We start from the raw sequence: 22,137 nt of genomic DNA on the forward strand, positions 1-22,137 counted from the left end.
GCGGCCTGCGCAACCAATCTTGACACTCTCTCTCTCTCACCTTCAATCTTCCTCCAGAGCTCTACTCTTCTTCCGAAATTCTTCTTCTCTTCAAATGAGAGGGGGAGTGGGGTATTTATAGCCCCCCACACGTGTGAACCCTCGATCTTTATGCCATGGGGCCCACCTTGCATCAGATTTGACCATCCATAACAATCTACCTCTGATCTTGGTTGTGCGACTCGCATAATGGTGAAGTCAATTGCGCAGCCTGCGCAATGGAAGAAATCCATTGCCTGGCTCAAAGTCGATTGCGCGGCCCGCGTAATGGAAGAAATTCATTGTGCGGCCCACGCAACCAATTACTGGTTGCGTGACCTGCGCAACTAATTTACATGATGCTTGATTTTCTTCTTTCTTCCTCATTCCTTCAACTCCCTTTTGATCTTCTTCTTTTCAATCTTTCTCCATCATTTTTATGCTCCAACACACGCAAACATTTCAAAACCAATAGTAAACGTCCCGTCTATATAAAGGAACCTGTGCTTCCTACCTTCGATTTCACCGATTGGATTGCTACACTGCCTTCTCCTATCCACAGGGCAATCTCCATGGGTGAGATTGAACGACCACCGAGACATGGTTGAGATTATGACTGGGACGAGTGGCTAAAAATGATGACTCATTTGCCGACGATGAGACAAAAGCCACCAATGCAAGAAGACACTACCGACCATCTAGGTCGAAGAAAACCCGTTGCAACAAAGTTGACGAGTTCCCGGAGAAAATCAGAGAACATAATAGAAAGAAACTCCAGAACTCCTGGGAGTCGATTCGGGTGATCGAGGGTATTATGAAATTTAATAACCCTTATAAGCAAGGCGTGTTAGTGATCCCACTAAGCCTTCACCGCCATCAGTCTATTCTCAACTGTGAACCGAGAGATCAAATGGATGGAGAGAAACTGGCCTTCACAAAATCCTGGTCATCGAGGGAACCTAGAATTTTAGAAGGTATCTTGCTGCCGAAGAAGCTAAGGTAACAGATTGGCGATATTCACCAGATGATCTTCCTTACCCCTTATCACAATCCACACAATCTATTCCCAACTCATTTTTACGAGATGCTTCAACAACGTTTCAGGGAACGTTAATCGATCTAGAGTCCGGAAGACGAGAGGCCTCCTGACTTCTCGCGACTACTATCCTGGATGGGCATTAGTGATTTTAGTCAAGCATTCAAAAATCTTGGTCAAGATTGATCTTTATAATGTGATAGAAGCTACATCGCAACATTTCTATAAGGAGCCCACCATTCTGAAAGGCTTCCTTAATTATTGATGTCCCTCAACCAACTCCTTCCATCTTCCTGCGGGCAAGATGAGTATCACGCTCTGGGATCTTCATCGAATCGCTGGTCTTCCAATAACTGGGAAATTCTACGATGAGTTTGTGTTGACTAATGAAGAACTGGCTTATATCTCCTCACCAGGCCGCGTTGCTTCTATCTTAGAAACGACTATCGAACATTTTAAGGAGATGTCCAAATTCCCAAACATTCATAAGATTTCCCCCTACAATGGCTTGCGCACTTCAACAGAGCTCTTTGGTAATTTCTCTTACTTGTAGACTATCAATTTCTTATTTTTTTTCTGATACATACTTCTCATTATCTGTCTTTTCTTCTCTTCCTAGGTTTAACGGTAGCCGTTCGCTAGAATTGGAGGATCTTTGCGAAAATATAAAAGAACGTTCAGAGTATACTCTTGACAGGGAACTCGCGGCATTTCTTGTGTACTGGCTGAGTGTAGTGGTCCTGCCTAGCACGAAGTGGGCAATCTATTCACCCCATGGTGTTTGTTGTCGCCGGTGCAATGGCTGAAGTGTTCAAATATTCTCTCGCTCCTCCATTCCTATACTCAATTTATAGGGCTTTTGGAGAGATTGCTTCGCATGTCAAAAGTCCTTTTGTTAGCTCTTCTTCCACTTACACTCCTTAGAATTACTTCACCAGCTGGCTCGGCGTATACTTTCCATGGACTTTTGAAGTTTCTGAGAAGGCTTATATTCACCCCTCCCGCATTCCACTCTGTTTTTTCCAGAAGAGAGCTATGGCAAAAAGATCTTACGATTGGGTCATTAATGTAATTTCTTCTGATGATAACATCAACTACTTCCATTTCTGCCTATCTTACTACATAGAGGATACAAATAAAATAGATACTGTATCACTTACCCCAGGGTAAAGGGCATTTTATCTATCGATCCGATCCTGTAGTCTCCCATTGAGAGAGGGAGTAGAGTTTTGGAGGGAGCCATACTACCCGAGCCATTTTGCTCATCAATTTGGTTTCGACCAAATCAGAGAATTGCGAGTTAGTGACCGGCGAATGCGGAGTTACGGGACAAGCCCTTATAATTGGGCTATGGTGTGGAAATAGCTTTTGGGTGGCCGAGTCGAATCTTCTTTCATTATCTCAGGCTACAATCGCATCCCTCGTGCCTTATACAATCACATGAGATGGTAGGTTCATCAGTCATATGTGGTAAATAAATGCTCACCTGTGACTGAACCTATTTGGATTTCGCCGCCAAGGCTCATAGGCTGTAAGTTCGAGGAAGGAATAGGCTTTGTGCCAGAAACGAGTCATGCCCCCTTTACTAGTCATATATGTGTTAAGATATCAGTGGATGATCCCATTCGTGAATGAAAACCTTCTAACACTTTAGAAGGGTGGATAGCTTATGGGGTCATCATGGAATTTGAGAAGGTCCCACGGGATTGTTTTGAGAGAGTGATTGAAGAGGTGACAGAAGTTCCTTCTCTAGCTCAAGAAAATGTTGTCGAACCTCAAGATCAACCAGCCCCTTCTCCTACTCCTCGAGCTGCTCACCCTAGTCCATCTTCTCCGATGACAAGGTCTCGGATATGCTCTCAAGCATCTCCCCCTTCTCCTCAAGAAGGGGGTAACGGGGCTTCTCCAGCTTCTTCGGTCCCGGTTAATAAAGATTCTCAGCCAGGAGGTAGCCGGGCCTCTCCCTCTAAAGGGAAGCATGTTATGATCGAAGAAGTAGATGAAGAAGACTCAGAGGATGTAAGTTCAGCCACTTCATCTGAAGGCACCAATTCTGTTGAGTATGAAGATGCTGAAGATGATGAAAATGATGACTTTAAGGAGGGAGAAGTTGACATTGATGGTGAGGAAGATGTCATTGTAGAAGGTACTTTTATTGACGAAGAACATCTTCCATCAACTTCTGAAGCTCTTCCTGATACCAATATTCCTGTGAAGACTCCTACAGTGATAGAAGAAGAAGAAGATGAACCTCTAGATTATGGAGAATATGGATATTCGCCAAGTAAGGAATTTCCTTCCCCCCCTTTTTTTACAATCTTATATATATCTACATATATATATATATATATATATATATATATATATATATATATATCTACATATATATATATATATATATATATATATATATATATTACAATAGTTATCTCATTATCATTGTAATATTTTTATTGTAGGTGCTCATATTGTCAATACTCGGACGGGTGATACTCCCCTTACGGATCTTCCTCCGGGTGCACCATTGGTTTCACTAAGGGTCCCTTTGGCTCCTTTGGCAGCACTGAAGGCAGTAGCTCACGGAATCATTTTTCCAATAGAGACCACTAATCTACCGACTCCAACTACTATGGATTCGAGCACGGAGGCCAGAGTGCCTTCCTTTGCTGATATGTTGGGAGCTGGCCCTTCTTCTATTCAGAAAATTCAACCTCCTATTGCCCATACTTCTGCAGCAGGTATATATATATATATCATTTGCTTTATCAAAATTTCCCCGTCCCCTAGCCTTGTTATCATTATTGTAATTTCTTTTCCTCTTCATATTACAGGAACTCCTCCTCATAGCGGTGCAGCAAGCTCTGACTTCGAAGCTACTGTGTCTAATCTATTATCTTTTGAGAAGGTTCCTACACATAAACTGCTTTTGATGAGGAATTCTATGTCAGCGATAGTTCATATTTTCAAAGATCCTGAGTAGTGGTTGGATCTAGACATTGCTATTGAAATCCTGGAAAGCACTGCAAGGATGGCGATGATTAATATTTCCATCCTACGTGACTCTCTTCTCAAATTTCATGATTTAATAATTTCTTTGGCATCAACAAAAAATGTCACTATTGTGCCTGAAATATTAGAATATGGAAAACAACTAACTCTTTCTAAAGAGAAAGCTTCCCTCACCACTTCTACTATTTCTGAGTTCAATCAAGAGCAGTTAACTCTTCAGGAACAGTTGAAGGCTTGTGCTGACAATAGGACGGTCATTCAGAACACATAGCTCTCCTATAGGAGGAAATCTTGCAAATGGAGTTGAAAGACTGTACAGAAGAATCAACTGTGAAGGAGATCGAAGAGAAGATGCGAATCAATATTCAATCCGCCATTGCTGAGAAATCTGAATTAATAAAAAATGAAGAGAGAATCGCATATTTGGAGAACAAGTTTGCTGGAATTCCAGATCAAGCAGAAATTATTCTTGAAGAAAAGTTAAAACACATCGCAGCTCAAATTCAGTTGAAGGAAGATTTGCAGAAATATCTTAGAATATTAGGAGTCACCGATGAGTTGTAGAGAATTTTTTTTGTTTGTTTTGTTCTGTGTTTATTTTTTTTAGAACATGTAACTCCTTTTGATTTTTAACTTATATTAATGAAAGCATCATGATATTTTGAGATAGTTCGCCTCTTCATAAATTTCCAATTTATGATTCATTTCAAGCATATTCATTTATGCAATCGTCTAACATGATATTTAATGAAGTGATGAAATGAAAATAATATATCATGATTGTTAGTATGGGATATCCTATATGATTCTTGTTTTGGTAGGTGGCATTAGATTTTAATTTAGTTAGATAATCACACACAGTTTAAGCTCTTGAGTAGTGGAGTTGGGTCTCACGTGATTGGTCTCTGTAACTCTTATGAGTTCATTGAACTTTTCACAACCTGGTGAGTTCACAAATTGTGATCCATCAGAGGGGCCCGGTGAAGCTACTGGGCTGTGAACTCGATTGGATTTACACACAGGGTTGGCCGCAATAACTCTCTAGAGTTCATGGGGCGCACAAGGCAACCTTTGGGGTACCAAATCCAGGGTTGCTAGTCCATCGATGAGTAGGTTTGAACCTTTTCTCATGAGTTACTACTAAAATCAAGCCAAGGATTTGGGGGGTCTTATGCATGGTTGGCCTATCTATGGACAATGGCCAAAGAGTGCAACATTGCAGTCCGCATTTTCTTCATCTGCAAGGTCGGACCCATTCACGGGAGGGCAATTTCATCCGTTCCCTGTGACGCTGTCGGAAAGCTATGTAGATGACATTGGTGTTACACGTGACTGGCCGTTGAGGACTTTTTAGCCTTTTAGGGCTTTTAGTCACTGGCTCCATCCGCTACCAGCATAGGTATGCATATGATGGCCTAGGCGGGCTTTTTAAGGCCATTGGCTTCTCACTGCTGCTCGAATAATAATGATGATAGGCCTTATGCGTAGTTGGCCATATAGGCTTGGCTAGGCTGCCTTAAATGATAAGGTACCATTGCTATCAGAATAATACATCATCGCTGCTGATAATATCTTTGACGATATGTTTATGATAGTATACTGGCTTGGTGATGATACCAATTTCAGTAAGGTTCAACAAAGCTTGTTTAATGATGACAACAATGATTGCGATGATTGCTTTTCTTTATAATAATCACTGATGTGTAATCTTGATATGCTTGTAAATTTCTTCTTTATTCGTTCATTTGAAAAAGAATACATGGCTTCACTTGTTCTTGCCCCCTTTTGATTTAGAAGCATTATGCTGATAATCTTCTGGATCAAAATTGTGACTATCTTCAGGGACGATACTTCTTGATGAAGCATGCATTGACCGGTATACTGATACCCTGTCCATCTTTATCTACAACTCTATATGCTCTATTGGAATATACCTCTGTTATTATGTATGGCCCATCCCATTTAGGCTCAAATTTGTCCCCTATTTTGCGGGTCACTACTATTGGTCTTTTTAACATCAGCACCATGTCTCCTTTCTTGAAAGAGCAATACTTGACTCGTTTATCAAAGGCAGCCGATATTCTTGCCTGATACAACTGTAATCATTGCTGAGCTGCCAGGCATTTTTCATCGAGTAGGTCCAGTTCTTCCAGCCTTATTTTTGCATTTTCATCATCTGTAATTGATTGATGTACTGCTACTCTAAGTAATGCAACTTGTGTTTCAAATGGGATGATCTTGTTGTTGTCCGGTGGGTAGTCCTATATGCTCACAATGCTTCTTGCAACTGTTCATCCCAATCACACTTGTTCCTGTCACTGTCTTCTTCAGTATCTTCACTATCGTCTTATTGAATACCTCTGCTAATCCATTGGCTGGTGGATAGTAAGGTGTTGAGAACGAGTGGTGAATACTGAATTTTTGACACAGCTTTTCCATGCCTCTATTCTTGAAAGGGGTACCATTATCAGTTACGATTTTCTTTGGGATGTTGTGGCGATATATTATCGCGTGTTGGATGAAATTAACCATGTCTTTTTCTTTGACATTATGCAATGCGATTGCTTCACTCCACTTAGAGAAATAGTCTGTTACTGCTAGAATATATTGTTTTTCTTTAGATGAAGGCGGATTTATGGGACCAATAACATCCCCAAGTGGAGAAAGGCCAAGAAGTAATTGTTTGATGGAGATCTTCAGGGGGCATATGTATGACATTTCCATGAATCTGACACTCATTGCATCGCTTCACGTAATCTATTGCGTCTTTAAACATTGTAGACCAGTAATACCCCATTCGATGTATCCAATAAAATAAATTTCGGCCAGCTTAATGTGCCCCACATTCCCCAGAGTGAGCATCTCGTAACATCTGCCCCACTTCTTGTTCATCTAGACAACGCAACAACATCCCATTGTAAGATTTTCTGTATAACACTTTAATACATATGATGAACCTGCTCGATCTCTGCTTGATTTATTGTTTTTGTGCTGGATCTTCTAGCAAGATATCATATTTGAGGTAATCTATGAAAGGTTGGCACCAATCATCCACTGTCACTTCCAAACATGATATAGGGAGTGCCTCAATGACTTCGTTAATAACTTCTGAAGAGGGTAAAAATCTTCTTTCCTCTATAGTTACTTGAAGAGGACACCTGTTTGACAGGATAGGGTTGCTGCTAGACTAGATAAAGCCTCTACCTTCGCATTTTCAGATTGCAGTACGTGCTTGATTTCAACGTGGTAGAATTGCTCTAGTAATTGCTGTGCATTTCGACAATACGGTAAGAGCTCTTGCTTTCTTTTTTCAAACTTAATCGTCAGTTGATTTATAATCAACCTGGAATCTCTAAAAATCTATAGCGTCTTTATCTTCATTTCTTGGGCAATTTCCATTCTAATGATGAGAGCTTGATATTCGACTTCATTGTTTGTGTGCGGTACCCAATGCAAAAGAATAGGGTAACAGATCACCTTGAGGAGTAATGAATATTACTCCTACGCCTGCTTCTGATGCTTGAGAAGCACCATCAAAATACATCTGCCACGGATTTTGCAATTCAGCCATCATAACCTGCTCATTGGGAAAATCATTGCTAATGGTTTCACTTTCTATTACAGGATGTGCTGCCAAGAAATCCGCCACTGCTTGTCCCTTCACTGCTTTCGCCGGCTCATAAGTAATCATATATTCCGAAAGTAACAACATCCATTTGGCCAATCTTCTCGATAACATTGGCCTTGTCATTAGAAACTTTATTGGATCTGCCCTTGAGATTAAAATTATATCGTGAGAGAGGCAATAATGTCTCAATTTCTGTACCGCAAATATTAACACCAGGCATCTTTCTCAATCGGAGAATAATTGCATTCTGCGCCTACCAGAGCTCGGCTTAGAAAATAAAGAGCTATTTCTTTCCATCTTCATTTACCTGCGCTAATAAGGCTCCCAGCGAATTCTCGGCCTTAGATATGTACAAGATAAGTGGCTTACCTTTTATAGGAGGTGTTAATACTGGAGGTTGTTTTAATAGTTCCTTTATTGAATCGAACACGTTCTGACAGGCTTTGTCTCATACGAACTCTGTTCCTTTCTTCATCAAATGAGAAAACAACTGACATCTCCCTACTAGATTTGAAATAAAACGGCGAATATACGCTAGTTTTCCTTGTAAGCTTTTCAATTCCTTCAATGTTTTTGGTGGCGGCATATCTTGAATGACCTTAACTTTCCCTGGATCAATCTCGATACCCTTATGCCTGATGACGAAACCGAGAAATTTTCCTGACGACACCCCGAAAGCACACTTAGCTGGGTTCATTTTTAGCTGCTTCTTTCTGAGCTGACGAAAGACTGATGCCAGATGCTCGTGATGTTCCTGATAATTACCTGACCTGACCACCAGATCATCTACATAACATTCAACATGCTTGTGCATCATGTCTTGAAAGATAATTTGCATTGCCCTTTGGTACGTCGCCCCAGCATTCTTGAGACCGAATGACATAACCTTGTAGTAGTAAATTCCTGGCGAAGTTCTGAATGCTGTTGCTTCTTCATCTTTGGGAGCTATTCTAATTTGATTATAACCAGCATAGCCATCCATGAAAGACATGACAACATATTGTGTCGTACTATCAATCAACAATTCCGTTATTGGGAGAGGAAAGTCATCTTTCGGGCAAGCTTCATTCAGGTCTTTGAAATCAACGCACACCTTGATCTATCCATTTTTCTTCTTTACTGGGACAACGTTCGATATCCACTTAGGATATTTGACCTCTCTGATGAACCCGACTTTTATCAGCTTGTTCACTTCTTCTTCTATCAAAGGAACCAAGTCTAGGTGAAATCGTCTATGCGCTTGCTTAATTGGCCTTTTGTCCTTAGAAATGTTCAATTGATGCATTGCTACTGAGGGTTCCAAAACTGACATTTCCGTATATGTCCAGGCAAAGACATCTTTATTTTCTTTTAGGAGTTGGACACATTTTTCGGCTTCTTACTCAAGAAGACTGACACTTATGAATGTGTTTCTTAGCTCTTCTTCTGTACCCAGATTTATTTCTCGCAAAATATCAATCGTCGGCTGCCCCCTGTCTTCTATTTGCTTCGGAGCTATCTCATGGTGCTTAAGTATTTCAGGATCTGTTTCTGATAGTTGATCGACTGTGACCATATTCACTGAAGACTCTGCCCCCGATCCTTGAAAATTTCCTCACCTCTTCTGACCGACTCCGATAGGGATCTGAATTCCTTTTCCATGATTCAAGCCATTAGGTTATTTGTAATCAAAACCCATGCTCTTCATGATTTTCCTACTTGCCGGACTATATTTCTTAAGATCACGAGATGTCAGCTTTCTGTGATATACATTATTCTTAACTTTTTCTTCTATCTTTGCTTTTGAAGGGGCACAGAATTCAATTGGCTCTGGATACTTCATGCTGGCTTTGACATGAAATCTTTCCGAAATAGCCGAAAATGGCAGGTTTCTTTTAGCATATGGTAATGGCATTGTGTAATTCGACTGTAGGATTCTTAATTGTTCTAGCGATAATAACATTAATGGCGGCTGTCCTGGTTGTCTCAGATGTTTCGGCATAAAATAGAACTTCTTCTTTGCTTCTAAAACTCTAGACGGTCTTCCCTTTTTAGATTCCTCTCTCATAACTTTCGCATGAACATTTTCAAGGGCTTTGTTTTTATCACTCTTTCTCTCTTCTTCTCTGGTGAATCTGTCGTAATAACTAGCGTCTGTAAAGAAGGCTTCGACTTTTGTATATGACTTCGCATCGGCCATTACTTTATAATGTATTCCATTCTTACAGTACTTGAAACATTGGTGTAGGGTAGAAGGTATAATACCATATTGATGTATCTATGGTCTTCCTAAGGGGAGATTGTATGTCGTGACTGCATTAATTACATGGCAAACAACATTAGTAGTTAATTCTCATATTTCCAATGTCATTGTAATTTTACCGAGCGCGCGCTACCCATCTTGATTAAAGCCCTGTATCATCATTCCACTAGGGCGTAGATCAGAATGATGGTAGCTCAATTTATTCAACATCATTAGTGGTAATAAACTTACCGCAGACCCATTGTCAAGCATAATTCGCTTAACCTCCCTGCCACGGATGTGGCCCACTATCATTAGTGGCCTATTATGCCCTGTATCACAGGCTAGATCATCGTTAGAGAAGGAAACTACTGGCATGCAGTCCTCTTGTTCTTTGTGTTCTTCATTTTCCATTTCCGCAAGCAATGTTTCTTTGACATCATGGTCGGATAGTGCTTGAATCAGACTTTGCCGAAAGTCTTCTGATAACTTTAGCCCGTCATAAATGCTTAACTGAGCCGGTATGCCTTTCAAGTTACTTACTACATCATAATTCACCTTTGCTGCCTCATTCTTTTCTTCCTTTTCACAACTGTTACGCTGATCGTCAATGATCTCTTTTCTTGTGACTCTGATTTTCTGCCTTAGGGGACTTGCCATTCTTTTTCCTGGTCGCAGTATGATTACGACGGCCTTTCCTGTCATCTTAAGATTTTCTTTACCTGTTCTTTTATGAATACTTTCCTGAACTATTAGTACATTTACTGTTGCCTTTGTGTCTCTTTCTTTCTCTTTTCTGATCAATATCTCCCCCCTATTATTCTTTGTATTATGTATTTCAACGTGTAACAATTTTCTATCGGGTGCCCCACTAGACAATGATAACGGTAGAAATCCCTTTCTCTCGTTCTTGTTGCATCTTCAGGACGCTTCGATGCGGGTAATTCTATTGTACTCCAGCTTTTAATAGCTGGTTCATCATGGGAATGACATCTTCCCTGTTGAACGCAAACCCTTCGTGAGAGAATTAAGTTGTCTGGGCCTTTTTCCACTGAATCTGCTTCTAGGACGGCTTGATTCTTCTTTTCATTCTTTCATTTTTTTCTCCTGAATCTCTTATCTCTTGACTTCTTTTCTCATGATCCACAGTGTTTGTGATCAACCTACTGGGTCCTCTCTCAGCCTTTTCATAGTGAAATGCTGGCATTTTTTGGGTCATCAGCTCTAGGGCGTGGGCTTTGGTGGTCAGGTCACGGAAAGTCTTTATATCGGCACTGGTAAGCCCAAACGCGATTCCCGTCTCCATGGAGTTTAAGCACATCTCCAAAAATTTTCTGTAAGAGGCTCTTAATGTTTTCCATCTGTCTATGAATTTCTCCACAGGTTCCCCTTCTCTCTGCCGTACAGAAGCTAACTCTGTAATGCTAATGTCGCGTTATGATGAGAAGAAATTTGACATAAAAGTGTCTTGCATTTGTTCCCAAGTGCGTATCAATCCTGGAGCCAAACTAAAATACCATCGGAATGCCTTACTTGTCAGAGAAGATCCGACCAATCATAGGCAATATTGTGGTATCGTGGAGAAATTTCCCATGCTGGTGATGAAATGCATCAAATGTTCCTCCGGCGATCCGTCCCCATTAAACTTCTGGAAGTCTGGGTGCTTGAAGTTAACTGAAAAGGGGACATCTTCTACTTCCCTCAGATATGGTGTTCGATATCTGAATCAGCCAATACTCTCACGTTCCCTTTCTGTTCTGACAGCTTCTTTAACAACTTGTCATACTTCTTCTTGGGTTATGGTTCTCACTATTAGAGCAAATCCGAGCGATCCTGTCCCCGGTGGCTGAAAGCCTTCGGGTTGGTGTTCTTGTCTATTTATCATGCCCATTATTGGAAGAGTTGCCATCTGGGCTATGTTGTGCTCGAGAGTTGCTAAAGCTTCTCTGAGATTTCTACATTCTTCCATCAGCGTTCTCTGTGCTTGGGCCATTTCATTCATATGGTCCTTTGTAGTTGGCATAGTTTCCTGATTTGTTCCGACCATGTGTACTGTGGCTTACCCGCTTCTTGAAGAAGCTGTAGTCGAGTAGGATGGGAATATATTGATGTGATGGGGCTTACAAAGAGAGGAGTCTCATTCGATTTTCCTGTACTTCCGCTGCAACTGATTGATCGGGGTGATATAGAAGTAGGTGATCCTATGAGTAGTGCCTTACCCTTTTGTTCTTTTGTCCATTGGACTCTTGGAGCAATCAGAGCCAGGAAGTCACGTTGATGTTAACTGCAGAGCTGTTTACCCAGGATATATTGCAAGAGGGGCAAGTTCGGGATTCTTTTTAGCAGCATTCCATGTTATTGGTCCCCGAGCTCTTGGCGAAGGTAGACTTGTTCTGAATCTTCTTGCATTTCGAGCTTTCGTCCTTCGGGATGTCACGACAATCCAATCTTCATCACCTTCCAGTGCTTAAGGTGAAGTAGACACGACTCCAACCATTGTTCGGGTCAAGTCATCTTTGCATGCGGGGGTGTGGGTCTCACGCCATAGAGGCCGGTCCGGTGTGTATTCCACTATGAATCTAGTTGTAGTGAAATAGAAGTTCACTTTTCTCATTGAGTTTGCCATTGATCGTAGTTCATAATTTTATCTTTTTACCTTCAATATAAACATGAAATTGTAATTATTATTTGAATAGTAACGTAATCTATCTGAGAGATGAAGGGGAGGATGTTCCCACCGAGAGTCGCCATTTTGGAGTCAGAAAGATACCAAACTACAACAAAAGTATTATAACCTTCTCAATGTTAACATTAAATAAGATAGATCCCCAGTGGAGTCGCCTCTTTGTTTCGAACAAGAAACAAATGCATTTGATTTGGGAAATTATCTTATTCAAATATAATAGAGATAATGTATGAAGAACACTCATTGTATTATTAACATTGAGTTCATTTACATCCTCGAATATCCCTTAATTCTAAGCTAGATTATTTAAAATATGAAAATTAACAAAGTTTGAATGTCGAATCTGAATATCAAATTCGGCAGCATTTCGACTTGTAGTTTGATTATCTCTTTAAGAGGAATATTTTGCAGATTTGATCATCTGATCTCCCTCTCTTGAGCTTATATCCTTATATAAAAGGAGAACTGGAAATGGTGAAGATCGACAATTTCGACAGCATAACAGCTTCAACCCTTACTGGTTATACAACAGCTCTGTTGCGTGGGCCGCATAACCAATATGGTTTGCGTGGACCCTAGCAAACCCTTGCGTTCTTCTTCTCCTACCTTCAAAATCTTTCGGAGCTCTGATCTTGTTCCAAAATCTTCCAACCCCCAAATGAGAGGGAGAGTGGGGTATTTATAGACCTTCACACGTGCGAACCCTCAATCTTGGTGCCATGGGGCCCACCTTTCATCTGAACAACATCTTTATCCCTTTAATAGGTTCGCAAAACCAACAGGACCATTTGCGTGGGTCGCACAATCAATAAATCCTTTACGCGACTCACACAACTAATATTTCCTTTGTGTGGCTTGCACGATCTCAAAAAATGGTATTCTTTCTCATTTTTTCTTCTATTCTTCTACTTTCTTGATCTTTGATCTTTGTCCTTCTTCTTTTTATGCCTTAACATTCTTCATAGTTTGTGCTCGCAAGCTGATGGAGTCTTCATAGTTTATTCTTGCAAGTTATTGGAGTCTTCACAGTTTGTGCGCATGAAGTGTTTGTGTCTTTACAGTTTGTGCTCGTAAGCTGTTAGATTCTTTACAGTTTGTGCATCCAAATTGTTGGAGTAGTCATAGTTTTTGGTCCCAAGTTATTGGAGTCTTCACAGTTTGTGTGCGCAACCTGATGGAGTCTTCATAATTTGTGCTTGCAAGTTGTTGGAGTCTTCACAGTTTGTGCATGCAAATTGTAGGAGTCTTCATAGTTTGTGCTCGTAAGCTGATGCAGTCTTCACGATTTGTTCTCGCAAGTTGTTGGAGTCTTCATAGTTTTATGCATAAAGTGTTTAAGTGTTCACAATTAATGCTCACAAGCTATTGGATTCTTCACAGTTTGTGCTCGCAAGCTGTTGGAGTCTTCACAGTTTGTGCTTGCAAATTGTTGGAATCTTCACAGTTTGTGCTTGTAAGCTATTGGAGTCTTTAAAGTTTATGCTCGCAAGCTGTTGGAGTCTTCATAGTTTGTGCTCGCAAGCTGATGGAGTCTTCATAGTTTATTCTCGCAAGTTGTTGGAGTCTTTATAGTTTGTGCGTGTTTCGAACAAGAAACAAATGCATTTGATTTGGAAAATTATCTTATTCAAATGTAACAAAGATAATGTATGAAGAACAATCATTGTATTATTAACATTGAGTTCATTTACATCCTCGAATATCCCTTGATTTTGAGATATATTATTTAAAATACAAAAATTGACAAAGTTCGAATGTTGAATCTGAATATCAAATTCGGCAGCATTTCAACTTGTAGTTCGATCATCTCTTTAAGAGGAATACTATGCAGATTTGATCATCTGATCTCCCCCTCTTGAGCTTATATCCTTATGCAAAAGGAGAACTGGAAATGGTGAAGATCAACAGTTTCGGCAGCATAACAGCTCCAACCCTTACTGGCTGTACAACAGCCCTGTTGCGTGGGCCATGCAACCAATATGGTTTGCGGGGGCCCACGTAAACCCTTGCGCTCTTCTCCTCATACCTTTAAAATCTTCTGGAGCTCTGATCTTCTTCCAAAATTTTCGACCCCCAAATGAGAGAGGAGTGGGGTATTTATAGACCTTCACACGTACGAACCCTCGATCTTGGTGCCATAGGACCCACCTTCTATCTGAATAACATCTTTATCACTTTACTCGGTTCGCGCAACAGACAGGACCATTTGCGCAGTTCGCGCAATTAATAAATCCTTCAAGTGGATCGCGTAACTAATATTTCCTTTATGCGGCTCGCACAACTAATATATCTTTTGCGTAGCTCGCACGATCTCATAAAATGGTATTCTTTCTCATTTTTTCTTATATTCTTCTACTTTCTTGATATTTGATATTTGTCCTTCTTTTTATTCCTTAACAGTGCGCACAAAGTGTTTGAGTCTTCACAGTTTGTGCTCGCAAGATATTGGATTCTTCACAGTCTGTGCGCGCAAATTGTTGGAGTCGTCACAGTTTTTTATCGTAAGTTGTTGGAGTCTTCACAGTTTGTGCTCCCAAATTGTTGGAATCTTCACAGTTTGTGCTCATAAGCTATTGGAGTCTTAAAAGTTTGTTCTCGCAAGTTGTTGGAGTCTTCACAATTTATCCTCACAAGTTGTTGGATTCTTCAAAGTTTGTGCGCGTAAATTGTTGGAGTAGCACAGGTTTTGGTCGCAAGCTATTGGAGTCTTCACAGTTTGTTTGCGTAAATTGTTTTAGTTAGTGCTCGCAAGCTGATGCAGTCTTCACAGTTTGTTCTCACAAGTTGTTGAAGTCTTCATAGTTTTTACGCATAAAGTGTTAGAATCTTTACAGTTTGTGCTCGCAAGCTATTAGATTCTACACAGTTTGTGCACGCGAATTGTTGGAGTCTTCACAGTTTGTGCTCGCAAGCTGTTGGAGTCTTCATAGTTTGTGCTCGCAAGCTGATGGAGTCTTCACAGTTTGTTCTTACAAGTTATTAGAGGCTTTAGAATTTATGCGAACAAAGTATTTGAGCCTTCACAGTTTGTGCTCGCAAGTTGACGAATTCTTCACAGTTTGTGTTCACAAATTGTTGGAATCTTCACAGTTTGTCCTCGCAAGCTATTGGAGTCTTCACAGATCGTGCTCGCAAGCTGTTGGAGTCTTCACAGTTTGTGCGCACAAATTGTTGAAGTTTTTATAGTTTGTGCTCGCAAGCTGATGTAGTCTTTACAGTTTGTTCTTGCAAGTTCTTAGAGTCTACACAGTTTGTACACACAAAGTGTTTGAGTCTTCACAGTTTGTGCTCGCAAGATATTAGATTCTTCACAGTTTGTGCACATAAAATTTGGAGTCTCCATAGTTTTTAGTAGCAACCTGTTGGAGACTTCATAGTTTGTGCAGACAATCTGTTAAAGTCTTCACTATTTGTGCTCGTAAGCTGATGGAGTCTTCACAGTTTGTTCTCATAGGTTGTTGGAGTCTTCACAGTTTGTGCACACAAAGTGTATGAGTCTTCACAGTTTTTGCTCGCAAGCTGTTGGATTCTTTAGAGTTTATGCGCGCAAATTGTTAGAGTCATCACAGTTTTTGGTTGCAAGCTGTTGGAGTCTTCACATTTTGTGTGGGCAAGCGTTGAAGTCTTAATAGTTTATGCTCGCAAGCTATTGGAGTCTTCACATTTTATGCTCGTGAATTGTTGGACTCTTTACAGTTTGTGCTCACAAGTTGTTGGAGTCTTCATAGTTTATGCTTGTAAGCTTTGGAGTCTTCACAGTTGTTCTCGCAAGATGCTGGTGTCTTTATAGTTTGTGCTCGTAAGTTGTTGGATTCTTCACAGTTTGTGTGCACAAATTGTTTGAGTCTTCACAGTTTGTGCTCGCAAGCTGTTAAAGTCTTCATAGTTTGTGCTCACAAGCTGATGGAGTCTTCATAGTTTGTTCTCGCAAGTTCTTGGAGTATGCACATTTTGTGCACACAAAGTGTTTAAGTAATCACAGTTTGTGCTCGCAAGATGTTGGATTCTTCACAGTTTGTGTGCGTAAATTTTGGAGTCTCCATAAGTTTTAGTCATAAGCTGTTGGAATCTTCATAGTTTGTGCTCACAAGCTGTTGAAGTCTTCACTGGTTGTGCGTATAGAGTGTTAGAGTGTTCATAGTATCTGTTCACAAGCTATCGAAGTCTTCACAGTTTGTGCTTATAAGCTGTTGGAGTCTTCAAAGTTTGTACATGCAAATTGTTGGAGTCTTCTTAGTTTGTGCTCGCAAGTTGATGCAGTCTTGATAGTTTGTTCGCGCAAGTTGTTGGAGTCTTCATAGTTTGAGCACACAAAGTGTTTGAGTCTTCACAGTTTATGCTAGCAAGATGTTGGATTCTTTACAGTTTGTGCATGTTAATTATTGGAGTAGTCACAGTTTTTGGTTGCAAACTGTTGGAGTCTTCACATTTTGTGCGCGTAAGTTGTTAGAGTCTTCACAGTTTGTGCACGTAAGCTGTTGGAGCCATCACAGTTTGTGCGCACAAATTGTTGGAGTTTTCATAGTTTGTGCTTGCAAGCTGATGGAGTCTTCATAGTTTGTTCTCGCAAGTTCTTGGAGTCTACACAGATTATGCACATAAAGTTTTTGAGTCTTTACAATTTGTGCTTGCAAGATGTTAGATTCTTTACAATTTATGTGCGCAAATTTTGGAGTCTCCACAGTTTTTAGTCGCAAGCTGTTGGAGTCTTCATAGTTTGTGAGCATAAGCTGTTAGAGTCTTCACTGTTTGTGCTCGCAAGCTGAAGGAGTCTTCACAGTTTGTTCTCATAAGTTGTTGGAAGTATCACATTTGTGCGCACAAAGTGTTTTAGTCTTCACAGTTTATGCTCGCAAGGTGTTCGATTATTCATAGTTTAAGCTTGCAAGCTGTTGGAGTCTTCACAGTTTGTGCTCATAAATTGTTGAAATCTTCACAGTTTGTGCTCGCAAGCTGTTGGAGTCTTCAAAGTTTATGCTCGTAAGCTGTTGGAGTCTTCATAGTTTGTGCTCGCAAGCTGATGGAGTCTTCACAGTATGTTCTCACAAGTTCTTAGAGTTTGCACAGTTTGTGGGCACAAAGTGTTTGAGTAATCACAGTTTATGCTCGCAAGATGTTGGATTCTTCACAGTTTGTGCATGTAAATTTTGGAGTCTCCACAGTTTTTGGTCGCAAGTTATTGGAGTCTTCACAATTTGTGCTCGGAAGCTGTTGGAGTATTCATAATTTTTATGCGCAACTTGTTGGAGTCGTCACAATTTCTGCTCGCAAGCTATTGGAGTCTTCACTAGTTATGCGTATAGAGTGTTGAAGTCTTCATAGTATCTGCTCGTAAGCTATCGAAGTCTTCATAGTTTATGATCGCAAGCTGTTGGAGTCTTCACAGTTTGTGCTTGAAAGCTGTTGGAGTCTTGACAGTTTGTGCGCACAAATTGTTTGAGTATTCTTAGTTTGTGCTCGCAAGCTGATGCAGTCTTGACAGTTTGTTCTCGCAAGTTGTTGGAGTCTTCACAGTTTGTGCTCACAAGTTGTTGGATTCTTTAAAGTTTGTGCATGTAAATTGTTGTAGTCACAGTTTTTGGTCCCAAACTATTGGAGTCTTCACAGTCTGTGCGCACAAATTGTTGGAGTTTTCATAGTTTGTGCTCACAAGCTGATAGAGTCTTCACAGTTTGTTCTCGCAAGTTCTTGGAGTCTGCATAGCTTCTACGCACAAAGTGTTTGAGTCTTCACAGTTTGTGCTCGTAAGATGTTAGATTCTTCACAGTTTTTGTGCATAGATTTTGGAGTCTCCATAGTTTTTAGTCACAAATTGTTGGAGTCTTCATAGTTTGTGAGCATAAGCTGTTAGAGTCTTCACTATTTGTGCTCGCAAGCTGATGGAGTCTTCACAGTTTGTTCTCACAAGTTGTTAGAGTCATCACAGTTTGTGCGCACAAAGTATTTAAGTCTTCACAGTTTGTGCGCACAAAGTATGGAGGAAGAAGTGGTTACACACCACTATTTAAGGGAGAGAATAGTGAACAACACTATTTAAAGAAGAAGGTTGGATGTTATGTGAAGAAAGAAGTGGTGGTAATCACCACTATTTAAAGAGAAGGGGCCTGGGATGCCTATAAATACCCCTCCCCATGCCACATTTGGGGGGTTGTTGGTTGGAAGACAAGAAGAAAGGAGGACAAGAAGTGAAGAGAAGAAAGGAAGAGAGAAAGGAAGCCCTCTTGTGTGGAACTGCGCAAAACCCCCTGGAGAAGCCTTTGCGAGGAGCCGCGAAATCCCCTGAAAGAGGGTCTTTGCACCATTTCTTGTGGAGCACGTCCTGGAATAAAGCCCTTGCACCACTTTTTGTGGAGAAGCACTTGCGCCTATCCGCACAAAAGCCCTTTGGAGAAAAGTCTCCTTGCGCCTATCTGCGTAAAGCTCTCTGGAGAAGAGTCTCCTTGCGCCTATCCGCGCAAACGTCTCTGGAGAAAAACCTCCTTGCGCGCATCCGCACAATCTCTTCAGACAAATGGTCTTTTATGCCACTTCTAAAGGGACTATGTCCTAAGGCCTGCCTCATGCGCCACTTCATGTGGAACAATGTCTAGATAAGAGGTTTTTTATGTCCTGAAGAACCCTTTGCATGAACCCGCGCAACCACTTCTACAAAGAAAACCCTTTTCGCGAACCCGCGCAACCACTTCCATAAAAAACCCTTTGCGCGAGTCCTTGCAACCATGTCTGCAAAGAAGCTGCACGCGCCACTTTGTGTGGAGGCATGTCCAAGAGGAAGCTCCATGCGCCACTTTGTGAGGAAGCTGTCTTAGTGCAGGGCTTTTCATGTCTTAATGGAAGCCTCTTTGCGCTACTTTAAAAGGAAGCTTGTCCAGACAGAAGCAAGATTGTCCAGACAGAAGCCTCTTGCACCATATTCCATGCTCTCTTGTCTTAATGCAAGCATTGTGTGTCATTCTCCATGGAAGTCTATCTTGAAGTAAACCTTGTGCACTCCACCTTGGCTAAAGCTTGTACACCCCACTTATGATGGAGGGTCTCAAGAAGCTCACAAAGGAAAGAGAAATGTGAAGCATAAAGAAAGAGTTACAGGAGAAAGAAAGTCCATCTGTACGACTGAAAGGATGATTAGAACCTATCGCATGACCAAATCAAGGGTTTCAAGTCCACACAACCCATCTGCCTTTGTGATGAACATCAAAAGCGTCAAAAAATTGCCAAAATCGCCATTAGGCTGTCTTCTCTTTCATTCATTGCTTTGATTGATTGTACTCTATTTTCAGAATCAAGGCAATCTGAGGATGTAAACGAACTCAGAACAAGATATTTTGTGATCAATGTTCTCTCATTCTTTTTTGTTATCATTGAATGAATCCCCCAAATCAAACGCATTTGTTTCTTGTCAAAACAAAATGGCGACTCTGCTGGGGATTTTTCAATGATAACTTAGAAAATATTTAGAGAACATTTATCACTTTTTGGCGTCTGTATAGATGCCAAAATGACGAGTCACAGTGGGAACATCCTCCCCTTCATCTCTAAAAAGAAAGTACAATTTTATTTAAATAAAATAACTAACACTTAGTTCCGAATGATAGGTATACCGCAATGGCTTTTCTCCCGACTAACATGGTCGCATACTTCACACCTAACAGATTCCTAGTAAATTACATCGACAATACGAGATCGCTAGTATAGAAAGTACCAAAAAAGGTCAAATCAGTTGCGATCAAGGACAGACAATGCAAGGTAATGTTCGGAATGGTTTCTGCTTTACCGATAGTGTGGCAAGACGATGAAGAACAGATGATGGAAACATCCAAAAGATGAAGGCAATGCAGTTTTGACTTTCTCTTTCGATATCAGTACCTTCAAAGTGTAAAGAAACAGAAAATTTGCTAGCAGATGTTAATTAGCCTTCATCAGATGAACATGCTGTTGAAGAAGTTCCTAATCTTCCAAACGATGATTGCCATGAACAACAGTGAACCCTAAGGAAAGCCTTCAGATGAGAAGTTAGTTCGATTGAATTAGGTGTTGCTCGACAACAAGAAGACAAATCAATTAATGAATTCATCAGTCAATATAGAGAACCCTGGGGGCATCGTCACAACTTACCAGAGTAGAAGAGCAAGTTAAATTTGCAATTTAAAAATAGTCAAAGTGAAGCGGCTCAACTCTCATATGAATCGGCTATTTCAAAGTCTTAAGAGAACAACAATAGATATTGCCGAAGAAAGAAAGAAAAATGAAGGGTCGTCAAAAGTAAAGAGTTAAAATTCTGATAAAGAGAACATCGACAATTTTCCAAATAAGAAAGTAAAGAAAGGGTTCGGACAATTCAAGGACTACAGGAAATATACATTTGAAGAAGACGACATACTCCTTATGATGGCTAGCTGCGAAGAAAATCGAATTGCCATGTCCAAAGTATTCAAAGGAAATGAAGCAAAGAAGAAAAGGTCTTCTACCGAAGATGACCAATGATAATAAAATTGTCATAGAGAGGACATATGAAGTAAGAGAGAAAGTAATAATATATGGTCCCGACTGGAGATATTCACTCTATAGAAGAATAGGCAAGAAGAAAGCAAGACAAGTATATTCATTATGGGGGCAAATTTTCATCAATATGCTTGCCAGTTCAGCAATCCCTGAATATAAGAAGATTCACGGCGTTTTGACTTAGAAGATTCACGGCGTTTTGACTCAAAAGATTCACAGCATAATTATTCAGGGGGTAGACAAAAGCATACAAAATACGTTATCTTTGAAGATAAATTACGGTTTTGATTTTAAAGATTATTAGCATAATACTTCCAAATCAAAAGGGGGCAAGATAAACAAAGTCTAAGAATGCCGATGTCATACATGAATAAAAGGCCAATTCCTAAGCATATCAAGTTGAAGTATATTATTATTGCCGAGCATCGACGATGATTGCTGGATTAGATTAGCAAAACTACCATTGCCATCGCCAAATCGCTAACGTGAAGATTATTTTATTATAAAAGTTTATTGAAATTGATATTATTACCAAGCTGAAGCTCCATTCGGACCAAATTTTATAATATCATCAATAGCAGCAGGGGCGATATATCAATCATTGATCTGTTATCTTCAATTATCAATCTGTTATCTTTAGCAAAGCCTGTACGATCAACTATCACATTAGTGATAATATTTTATCATTCAAGGCAGCCTAGCCAAGCCCTATACGACCAATTATGCATAAGGCCTATCACCATTGCCATTCGGGTAGCAGTGAGAAACCAGTGGCCCTAAAAAGCTTGTGAAGGCCATCATATGCATATCCATGCAGGCAGCGGATGGAGCCAGTGACTAAAAGCCCTACAAGGCCAAAAAGTCCTCAACGGCCAGTCACGCGTAACACCGATGCTGTCTGTATAGCTTTTTGATAGTGTCACGGGGAACAGATGAAACTGCCCTCCCGTGAATGGGTTCGACCTTGTAGATAAAAAAAGTGGGTTCTAGTATGCGCTCTTTGACCATGTCCATAGATAGGCCAACCATGCATAAGA

The 22,137-nt window shown here is 40.4% G+C and overlaps 1 protein-coding gene across 1 annotated transcript; it reads right to left on the reverse strand.

Moving 5' to 3' along the window:
- Positions 1-6,286: 6,286 nt before the first annotated feature.
- LOC131238896 (uncharacterized) lies at positions 6,287-6,802 on the reverse strand. The gene has a single exon (XM_058236483.1). The coding sequence runs from the start codon at positions 6,800-6,802 to the stop codon at positions 6,287-6,289; it is 516 nt and encodes a 171-aa protein (XP_058092466.1).
- Positions 6,803-22,137: the final 15,335 nt, after the last annotated feature.

The sequence above is a fragment of the Magnolia sinica genome, chromosome 3, assembly GCF_029962835.1.
Source record: "Magnolia sinica isolate HGM2019 chromosome 3, MsV1, whole genome shotgun sequence".
Lineage (NCBI taxonomy): Eukaryota > Viridiplantae > Streptophyta > Magnoliopsida > Magnoliales > Magnoliaceae > Magnolia > Magnolia sinica.

Coding starts and splice junctions, on each gene's coding strand:
- LOC131238896 (XM_058236483.1), bottom strand. CDS start 6,802: ATGAGTGTCAGATTCATGGAAATGTCATACATATGCCCCCTGAAGATC.